Genomic DNA, 10,892 nt, shown 5'->3' with positions numbered 1-10,892 from the left:
CCTGAGAGCCGCAGAAGCGGTTCGTGGACTAACTGGGAGCAGAGAGGGGCTCTCGGCGGAGCCCCGCTGCCCGTGCACCTGCCAGGGCCGATAGACAGCTCCTCCCTTCGCGAGCCCATCTCCGTCCCGGGCTCCGGAAGAGAACGCCCCGCCCCGCCCCGCCCCGCCCCGCCCTGGGCGCGCCTGCGCCTGCGCCTGCGCCTGCGCGCGCGTCCTGGCCGTAAGTGCGCCTGCGCCTGCGCCTGCGCGCGCGCCCCGCCTCCGTCGCCCCGGCTCGGGAACATGGCTGCGCGGGCCCTGGGGGCGGCCCGGCGGCGGGTGCAGCGCCTCCTGAGCTCCGGGAGCATCCCGTCCAGCTGCAGGTAAGTAAGTCGGAGCGCTGTGAGGTTTGGGCGTGTGAGGACGGTGGGAACGGTCTCCGCGAGCGAGCTAGCGAGCCCCCCGGGCCCAAGAACGCGTCGGACGTGGTGCCCGGCCTCGTGCGTCGCTGCTGGTCCCAGTGGCTGCTTTCACCCGAGCACTGCTGCTGCACTTCTCTCTCTCCGTAATGCAACGACGGATCGTTGGGGGCTTTCTTCTTTAAACTTGCCCCGTTTCATTAGAGAGCAAGTTGCACGAAAAACTCCTCGAGCTGGCAGATTCTCGCAAATCCTGCAGGGCTCCCGCTCCAGCCCGACCTTCCTGGACATCTCAGGACGACTCCTCGTCGATTCTTGACTTCTTCAGATAGAACCAAAGAGCTGAGGAAGGAGGGAATTAAGGAGGGAACTGAATGGAAGTCCAGTCCCTTGAGCGTGGAACAGACAGTTCTGCTTAAAACTTGGTTAGCTTTTCATCCCTAAAAAGGCACTCCCACTTGGCGCCAAAGTTAGGGGTGAGATTGCACTTAATTTGGGCCGGAGAGAGAGGGAGGGAATTAAAGCTCTGGTCTCACATGCAGAGAGAGACCTGATTCTATCCTCAGCTCCACTGGGAGAGACCCCTTAGGACCGAACCTGGAGTAGCCTGCAGAATACAGCCTCAAACTACCAATAAAAGATTCATTTCCTTCCACTCTGTCTGAAATGGTAGGACTTGAAAGGATGGGCCACACCCTCTTGGACAGCTTGAGCTGTTAGCCCTGAGAAAATGGTCACCAATTTGAGTTGTCTAAGTGGAGCTGGTTTGGGGTTTAGGGCAGGATTTGAATGTGAATTGTCCAGGGTGGTTGATGACCGTATTTTCGGAACCAAATATTTAGGCCTATATGTATGTAGTCTGACATCAACTCATAAAATTGAATTTTAGACTTCACCTAAAAAATCTGGGAGATAAAAAGTCAGTTTGGGGGGCCAGAGCAATAACACAGCCGTAGGGTGTTTGCCTTCCATGCTACCAACTCTGAACGGACCTGGGTTCGATCCCTGGCATCCCATATGGTCTCCTGAGCCTGCCAGGAGCAATTTCTGAATACAGAGCCAGGAGTAACCCCTGAGAGTTTTGACTACAATACACAAAGTCATTTTGACTACAATACACACTAGTCTTAGACCTTCTTCCCTTTTCCAAACTCCTTTACCCCCTTTAATTTTTTTTTGGTTTTGGTTTTTAGGCCACACCTGGTAATACTTGGGTTACTCCAGTATGCACTCAGAAATCGCTCCTGGCTTGGGGGACCATATGGGACGCTGGGGATCAAACCCAGGTCCGTCCTGGTTGAGCTGTGTGCAAGGCAAACACCCTACTGCTGCACTATCTCTGGCCCCTTTAAACTTTTTAGTTTGTTTGTTTTTTGGGGGTGTCACACCTGGCTCTGCACTTAGAAATTGCTCCTGGCAGGCATGAGTGACCATATGGAATTCCGGATTCGAACCACCATCTGTCCTGAATCAGCTGCATATAAGGCAAATGCTCTACTGCTGCACTATCAGTCTAGCCCCTTTTAAACTTAAGTACCCTTTTAATTTTTTTTAGGCCATATTTGGCAGTACTTAGAACTTATTCTTGGTTGTGTTTAGGGGACCTTATGTAGTCCTTTTTTTGGTTAGGGCCACCGTGCTCTGATAGTACAGTGAATAGGGTGCTTGCCTTGCACATAGCTGGTCAGCATTTGGTACTCCACACCCGATAGGGTCCTTAGCACCACCAATAATGATCATTAAATACAGAGCCAGGAGTAAGCCCTCAGCACAACTGGGTGTGACCTGGGGCTGGAGAGAGAGCATGGAGGCAGGATGTTTGCCTTGCATGCAGAAGGTTGGTGTTTCTAATCCCGGCACCCATATGGTCCCCCGAGTCTGCCAAGAGCGATTTCTGCACTTAGAACTAGGGAGTAACCCCTGAGCGCTGCCAGGTGTGACCCAAAACCCAAAAAAACAAACAACTGGGTGTGACCCAACAACAACAACAAAATAATAAATAAACCTTTTCTCAGATGTCAACTCAGCGGCTACTCTTAAGTATGTTATTGTGGGTGCCCTGCCTGCAGGGACACCAATTAAGACGTGGTTATTCTTTCTTAGAGAGGGATCGCGCATACCCAAAGACAAAAACAGACATGGAGACAGACAAGAGTGGGAAAAGAATTTCAGATCCAAATCCAATTCCGTTTATTGAAACTCAAGGCCCAGCTTTATACTTTATATGTGCACAGTTCCGTTCATAAATATGTCAGTAAGAGGTAGATATATTGAACAGGACAAATAACAGGACCCATTGACAGGTGAGATGGAATGTGCAGATAATGAGATTTGTCTCCTTCAGGCCGACCTATCTCCAGCAGGTGGAATGTACAGATAAGGGGACTTTATAGACTAGACTTAGTTTCCAAAGTCCTGTGCCGTCTTTGTTTCTGAAGTAGCCTTAGATCTTAAATGTTTACATTTAATTCTCAAGTCTGCCTGCTTTTATTATAGCTCTGTGTTTGTTGCCCTTAAATTTTTTTTTATTTTATTTTATTTTTTTTTTGGTTTTTGGGCCACACCCGGCGGTGCCCAGGGGTTACTCCTGGCTGTCTGCTCAGAAATAGCTCCTGGCAGGCACGGGGCACCATATGGGACACCGGGATTCGAACCAACCACCTTTGGTCCTGGATCGGCTGCTTGCAAGGCAAACGCCACTGTGCTATATCTCCAGGCCCTGCCCTTAAATCTTAAATGTTTAATATTCAGTTCCAAGGCTGCCTGCTTTTAGCAAAGTTCTGTGCCTGTCACGAGGCCCTGCATTTCAGCTAAGTTTTCTGCTTGTTCTAAGGGCTCTTGGCATGTTACTTACATTGAGTACACTGTTTTAAGGAACTTTTAGGCCAAAGAGATTGTACAGGGGTCAAGGCTCTTACATTGTATATGCTCACCCCATTTCAGTTCCTGGCACTGTATATTGTCCTTGACCAGAGCCTGGAGTAAATCTTGAGTACTGTCAAATGTGACCCCAAAAAATATTTTTTTAAAGAATTTTTATTTGCACAAATTGACGTTAATCATTTTATTTCAAATAAAATTATATGGCTACAGAAGTTATAAAGAAAACTTTCTTAAACTGCTAAAATCCAAGATATCCCCTACTTTAAATTTCTTGTGTAAACTTAAACTAACCATTTTAGTTGTATAGAAGTCTAGTTACTGGTATTAATGATTTATTTCATTCACTGCTTTATAGTTCACATATCCTAATAAAGTGGCTGGGTTTTACATAGGTGTGCTCCATCTCAGAATTTTTGTTAGCAAGTATTCTTGTCCCTTTTTGCCTTAAAGATTCTAGGCCTAACCACTGTTTGATAAGGTCCCTTTACTTACCTTAGTCTTCCCCATCTGTAAAGTGAAATATTGAACCAGACTTTATGATTTCACCTTTTGAAATTATACTCCTGGTTATTTCCTTGCTGATTGTGGGTATCAGAATTTTTTTTGGGGGGGGGGGAGCAATAGCACAGCAGTAGGGTATTTGCCTTGCACACGGCTGACCCAGGACTGACCTGGGTTCAATCCCCAGCGTTCCATATGATCCCCAAGCCAGGAGCAATTTCTGAGTGCATAGTCAGGAGTAACCCCTGAGCATAACCAGGTATGGCCAAAAACCAAAAAAGAAAGAACCTATTTTTCTCCTGCTGTTACCTGAGTCATCCCTCTTCTGACTTTCTGCTGCTTAGTGCTGAGAATATCCTGGTCTCAGACTATTGAGTATCTATGTGGCCTTGAGCAGGCCATACACCTCTGAGCTTTTTTCTCATCTGAAAATAGGGGTGATAATATTATCCACACTCTGTTGCGAGATGAAAAAATTATTGAGATAAATATGCTATTGCTTAGAAAGGACTTTATAAGTGACTGAAAGCCCTTTGTTAGTCTCTGAAACTTTGCAGTCTCTGAACTTGGCTGTAGTGTTGGCAATTTCTGATGACATTTATGTGCCATTTCCCTCCCACTTTAGAGGACGGCTGCATCCTTTCAGCACTGCCACCCAGAGAACCGCTGGTGAGGACTGCAGTTCTGAAGACCCTCCTGATGGGCTTGGTCCCTCTCTAGCTGATCAAGCCTTAAAACTAAAAGCGGTTAAGCTGGAGAAGGAAGTGCAGGATTTAATGGTGAGTCGTTTTTTCTTTTTCTTTTTCTTTTTTTGCTTTTTGGACCACACCCAGTGACACTCAGGGGTTACTTCTGGCTATGTGCTCAGAAACCTCTCCTGGCTTGGGAGACCATGTGGGACACCGGGGGACTGAACCCCGGTTCGTCCTAGGTTAGCCGCGTGCAAGGCAAATGCCCTACCGCTTGTGCCACCGCTTCGACCCCCTTTTTCTTATTTTGTTACTGGTTCTCTGTCACACTCTGTGATCAGGTATTGCCCCTGGCTCTCTACTCAGTGGAAACTCCTGATAATGCTCAGGGAACTAGCTGGTGTTGGGCAATCCAATTCTGGTCAGTAGCATGTCAGGAAAGCATTTTACCTACTGCTCTCCTCCAGCCTGAATAGTAAGTAAATATATTATTTGTTCTTCATATCCTCTCTGGGTTAAGTGTCCAAGAAGTTTTACATCAGTTATTTCAGTTAAGTTGTCTCTGCTGGCTCTTTGCCCTTCACTTTTCTACTCACTTATTTATATAAAAATCACTAACCTCTGTGGCCGGAGCAATAGCACAGCTGTAGGGCATTTGCCTTGTACGCAGCCAACCCAGAATGGACCCAGGTTCAATCCAGGGCATATCATATGGTCCCCTGAGACTATCAGGAGTGATTTCTGAGCACAGAGCCAGGAGTGATTCCTGAGCGCTGCCCGTGTGGCCAAACAAAAACCAAAAAAAAAGGTCACTGACTACATTCATCTTTTTCTGCTACTGTGTATTGTGCTTGGATATTCCATAATTTTGGTGCCTTCATAGTCTGTGCCTGTCAGTGTCTGACAGGTAGCATATGCTCTATAAATAATTGTTAAGTAATTTTTTTACACATTATATTCTTTGGACCAGACTACCATCCCTGTATTGGGTTGATAGACAAACTTTGATACAAATACCAAGAACAACCCAAGTGGGGCAGGAGTGATAGCACAAAAGTAGGGCATTTGCCTTGAACGCGGCTGACCCTTGGTGGACCCTGGTTCAATTCCCAGCATCCCGTATGGTCCCCCAAGCCTGCCAGGAAAGATTTCTGAATGCAGAGCCAGGAATTACCCCTGAGCATTGCCGGATGTGGCCCCTCCCCCAAAAAAGAACAACTCAAGAAATAGTAGCTTAGAGCACTTGCCTAGCAAGCACAGGATGAGTTCAGTTCCCACAGTTGACAATATACTGAAGTGATCAGGACAATCCTGCTGTTGTGATCCTTGGTGAGAAAGGTTAGAAAAGGTTGGAAAGATATCACAACTGGTAGAATGCTTGTCTTGCACACAGCTGACCTGGGTTTGATTCCAGGCATCCTATATGGTCCCCTAAGCACTCCCAGGAATGACTGAATGTAGAACCTGGGTAACCCCTGAGCACTGCAAGGGCTCTGGGTTGCCCACACACTCACTCATTCTCTCATAAAATTCTCATTCTCTCTCTGTCTCTGTCTGTCTGTCTGTCTGTCTGTCTCTCTCTCTCTCTCTCTCTCCCCCCCCCCCCACGCAAAGAAGTCAGAAAAAGATAAAGACTTAACTATCTTCAAGTGGTACCTTTTAACTTACTTCAGACTTGCTAACTCAGTGGCAGCTGTATTAAGGCTGCTCTTAGAAATAGGTTCCTGCTTTGGGGATGTTGAATAAATGATCTAAAATAAATTTGGAGGGAATAGGGTTGGCTCTCAAGCAGTGTTTAGGAGGCCCTGGAGCGACTCTCCAGACATCAAGGTTCAAACAAAAAAAAGACATCAAAGTTCAGAGGCTCATTGCTCATGTCACCAAGGCAACAATGTTGGGACCAATAGGGCTACAGTCCAGGGGACGTAAGCAGCACTGGGATGGAGCACAGTGTCCTGCATTGCTTCCCAGTCCTCTGAGCTATCTCCCTAGCTCCCAAAACTTATTTTCTCAATGAGTACCTGTCACAGGATGAAATCTATAAAATGAGCAAAAAACATTCTTAACATTTTGACTCTGCTTTTCAGAGGAAATACCAAAGAGCTGTAGCTGATGGTGAAAACATAAGAAGGCGAACCCAGAGATGTGTGGAGGATGCCAAGATATTTGGTGAGAGATTTACTTGCACTTTTTAGGCTGCCTTTTTGATTTAAGGTCATTGCTAGCTGTTCTGCACATTAAATATGTGGCCCTGCCCTACATACCTATCACTAGTCCCTTAGGCTTTCTGTGCTGCTGGGCTATGAATGCGTTCAGGTGAACCATTGGCTGAAATATTGCTTGCCTTTCTTTTCACAGAGCCTTTTTTTTTTTTTTAAGTATGTACAGTTAGTATTTTACAGTAAGCATTTGCTTATATAAGCAATTCTTTGTTTTTGTTTTTTTGGGTCACATCCAGTGGTGCTCAGGAGTTACTCCTGGCTCTGCACTCAGAAGCCGCTCCTGGCCGGCTTGGGGGACCATATGGGATGCCGAGATTCAAACCAGGGTCCATCCTGTGTTGGCTGCATACAAGGCAAATGCCTTACTGCTGTGCTATCACTCTGGCCCATATAAGGAATTCTTTAAGCCATTGGTGAACAAATGAGTCAATTTACATTTATTCTTTCCTCATTGATAACATTAAATGACCTTTTTAGTCTATTCAAAAGACTTTCAGGAATTTTTTTCCAAAGGTCTTTATGAAGATGTTGACTACCAGGAACTATAGGTAAAAGGAAATCTGTGCTTATTTGGTGTGCTCACAGTTTCAAGCATCATAGTTTCATATACATGGAATGAAAATGCTTGAGGGGCCCTAATGCCTTTGTTTATGGGTAAATTGAAAAAGTTAATTGGTGACAGACCTAAACCTGAGTTTCTGGCTAAAATATTCTTTGTTCTCTATCATACCACTTCTATCGAATTTCCAAATAATTTTGCACCATCTTTTGCTATTCATTCAGTGCTATGGACACCATATCCGGCCCATTTCAGGGCTTGGAGTTACCAGTTAAGTATTGCCCCCCAAAAGTTTATTCCTAATACTTTAGTTAGTCCTTGATTTCCAATTGACAAGCGTATCTCAGCAAATTGCTGCCTACCCATGAGTCATAGACATAACCCATGAATCTACTTCTAAATTCCATTACTAAAATTTCATGACAATTTTTTGTTTTGTTTTGACCATACCCAGCTATGCTTAGGACTTAACTCCTGGTTCTATGCCCAGGAATCATTCCTGGTGGTGCTCAGAAGATCATATAGGATGCCAGAGATCGAACCTAGATTGATCATGTACAAGGCATGCTACCTGTCTGTCCACTATATCTTTTCATCCCCTCTTGACAATTTTTTTTATACAAATATGAGACCTGTGGTTTTGTTTGTTTAGTTTTGGGCCACACTCAGCAGTGTGGCTCTGCGATCAGAAATCACTCCTGACAGGCTCTGGGAACTATATGGAATGCTGAGGATCAAACCCAGCTCAGTCCCAGGTCAGCAGCATGAAAAGCAAATGCCCTACCACTGTGCTATCTCTCTGGCTCCAAGAGACCTGTGATTTTTGTCTCTTTACCCCGAAAACCTGAGATAGTCACTATTGGCTTACAGGCAAGGCACAGGGCTTACAGGGAAGGAAAAAAAAAAATGTTGGACTTAAAATTTTGTACTTTATTTCTAGTTTTCAGGCAAACATTGACATATAAGTAATTTTAGCTCATTTACTCCTAGCAGCAGGCAACATAGAAAATTTCTTTTTTGGGATAATTTTGTCTCAGTGTTCACATTCTCAAACAGATTACAAAGATCTTTTTCCCCCTAAGGAGCAGCATGGGCAATAATCTTATTGAAATAAATAAGACCTAGAGATAACGCAAATGATTAAAATACATGTTACTCTTAGCATTGCCAAAAGCTGGGCATAGGACCCAAAATAGGACTCAAACCCCCAAAAAAGGCATTAAAACCAGAAACTGTTTGTCTGGAGAGATAGCACAATGGTAGGGTGTTTGCCTTGCACACAGCCGACCCAGGACAGATCTGGTTTTGATCCCTGGCATCTCATTGATCCTTTGAGCCTACCAAGAGCAATTTCTTTTGGTGGTTTTTGGGTCACACCCGGCAGTGCTCAGGGATTATTCCTGGCTCCAGGCTCAGAAATTGTTCCTGGCAGGCACGGGGGACCATATGGGACGCCGGGATTCGAACCGATGACCTCCTGCATGAAAGGCCCAAGAGCAATTTCTGAGCACAGGGCCAGGAGTAAACCCTGAGCACTACCAGAAGCAGAGAACCTATTCTTCTGTTTACCCAAATTCATACAATACTGAGTAGGTGCCAGGCACTTTGCTCGTTGGCTTGTGTTGAGTTAGTTCAGGGTATGTAGCTATGACAGTAATGACAGTCTTTGATTCACCTGAGAATGCCTTTGATGGTCATGCTCTTTTTCAAACATTCTTTATTCTTAGGTGGAATTCTGCCTGACTGACAAACTTTCGAGCCTTTCACTAATCCCTTCTGTCCTCCCTCCCGTACCCTGTGATCTCTAACAACCATTAACATTGATGGCTGCCATTCCTAATGGGAGTGGCATAGTTACTTTATTGAACTTGGATCACACCCAGGGGTTCTCTGGAACTGCTTCCTGGTTTCACTCTTTGCTTTCTTGCCTCCTCTCATGTCTTAGACCATGCATTCTGCCAAGACTGTTACACTTCCCTTACCTGTTCCACATCTCCCTTTTGACCCATCTCTTATTCCTTCCTTGAAAATACATTGTGCAAGTTGTTATTATTAGAGTTAATTGGTTTAAGGAGCTATCGCTCAGTCATTACTTTCTTAGCCTTCCAGGTATTAAATCTAGAAAACCTACTGACTCACATTCTTTTCACTTCTGACTGAATACATTTAAGATGACTTCCGTCTCAGTGCAGGGCTTAGCTTATCATAGATGTTTATAAGGATGACATTCCTTCATGTTTCTATAGTAAAAGTAAACATTGGAGCCAGCACGATAACACAGCAGGTAGGGAGCTTGCCTTTCATGTAGCCCACCCATGTTTGATCCCTGGCATCCCAGAATGATCTTCCAAAGCCCACTAGGCATGATTCCTGAACAAAGAGCCAGGAGTAAGCCCTGAGCACCTCTGGATGTGGCCCCAAAAGAAAAAAGTGGACACAGCATTAGGAGATTTCATAACTTTGTTATGAAAGTTCATACAAGTTCATAACTTGTATTTTGCAACAGTGCATGTGACTAAAAGGTCAGCTCTCCGGGGCTGGAGCGATGTAGTTAAGCAGTTATGGCACTTGACTTTCATACCTTTCATGCAATATGGGTTCAATCCCTGGCATCCCATATGGTTCCCTGAGCACATCCAGGAGTAATTCCTTTGTGCTGAGCCAGGAATAACTCATGTATACCACTGTGTGACCCAGAGCAAAAAAAAAAAGTCAGCTTTTTGTCCTTTTCTAGGTAACAAAATTTGTATTTCTACACAGCATGGGGTATATAGAACTTCATGGCAGACAATTGGAAACTGACTTCTAGCTTCCCCAAACTTCACCCCCAAGAGCAGGATGATTTTCACATGGTCACTGAAAATATCTGGTTTCTGTAGGAATTCAGAGTTTCTGTAAGGACTTAGTGGAAGTGGCAGACATCTTGGAGAAGACTGCAGAGTGCATTTCTGAAGACACAGAGCCTGGGGACCAAAAGCTCACTCTGGAGAAGATCTTCCAAGGGTTGTCACTTCTGGAAGCAAAGCTGAAAAGCGTATTTGCCAAGCATGGCCTAGAGAAGATGGCACCTATTGGCGACAAATATGACCCTCATGAGCATGAACTCATCTCTCACGTGCCTGCTGGTGTTGGGGTACAGCCTGGCACAGTGGCCTTAGTCAGACAAGACGGCTACAAGCTTCATGGCCGCACCATTAGACTTGCCCAGGTAGAAGTGGCAGTAGAGGCTCAGAAGAGACTCTGATTTGGCCATCAAGAACTGCGAGCTTTTCCAGAGTACAGTCACCTCTGTTCCCTTTATTTATTAAACTAGGTTTGTATTGTACATGAGGTACTTCATGTGGCCTGTTTTGGATTTAGTCATATTGGCTTGATTTCTAAGATAACCTCTTAATTTTCGAGGACCTGTTTGGTCTCATCAGATGTCTTGCCATTGGGCATTTGAACAGTGACAGTTTTATGTATTGCCTTTGTCAAAATGTGCCTGAGACATTCGTTTTAAGTTGGTACTCTGCTGAGTTCCCAAAACTTTTTTTGGGGGGGGATTGGATTTTGGGCCACACTCAACAGTGCTCAGGGGTTACTCCTGGCTCTGTGCTCAGAAATCGCTCCTGGCAGGCACGGGGGACCATATGGGATG

At 45.2% G+C, this 10,892-nt stretch overlaps 1 protein-coding gene across 1 annotated transcript; it reads left to right on the top strand.

Moving 5' to 3' along the window:
* Positions 1–271: 271 nt before the first annotated feature.
* On the top strand, positions 272–10,577 carry GRPEL2 (GrpE like 2, mitochondrial). Its single transcript, XM_049785225.1, has 4 exons — positions 272–362; positions 4,408–4,561; positions 6,559–6,640; positions 10,132–10,577. Exons 1-4 carry the CDS (start codon positions 283–285, stop codon positions 10,494–10,496), a joined length of 681 nt encoding a protein of 226 aa, XP_049641182.1. The 5' UTR covers positions 272–282; the 3' UTR covers positions 10,497–10,577.
* Positions 10,578–10,892: the final 315 nt, after the last annotated feature.

This window comes from Suncus etruscus, chromosome 12 (genome assembly GCF_024139225.1).
Source record: "Suncus etruscus isolate mSunEtr1 chromosome 12, mSunEtr1.pri.cur, whole genome shotgun sequence".
NCBI lineage: Eukaryota > Metazoa > Chordata > Mammalia > Eulipotyphla > Soricidae > Suncus > Suncus etruscus.
Note: the sequence above shows the minus strand (reverse complement) of the source record. Positions and strands in the feature narration are given on the sequence as shown.

Excerpts from the sequence above, each read along its gene's own strand:
- GRPEL2 (XM_049785225.1), top strand. The coding sequence starts at position 283 with ATGGCTGCGCGGGCCCTGGGGGCGGCCCGGCGGCGGGTGCAGCGCCTC. Across the intron at positions 363-4,407 it reads AGCATCCCGTCCAGCTGCAG|AGGACGGCTGCATCCTTTCA; the intron begins GTAAGTAAGTCG and ends CTCCCACTTTAG. Across the intron at positions 4,562-6,558 it reads AGGAAGTGCAGGATTTAATG|AGGAAATACCAAAGAGCTGT; the intron begins GTGAGTCGTTTT and ends TCTGCTTTTCAG.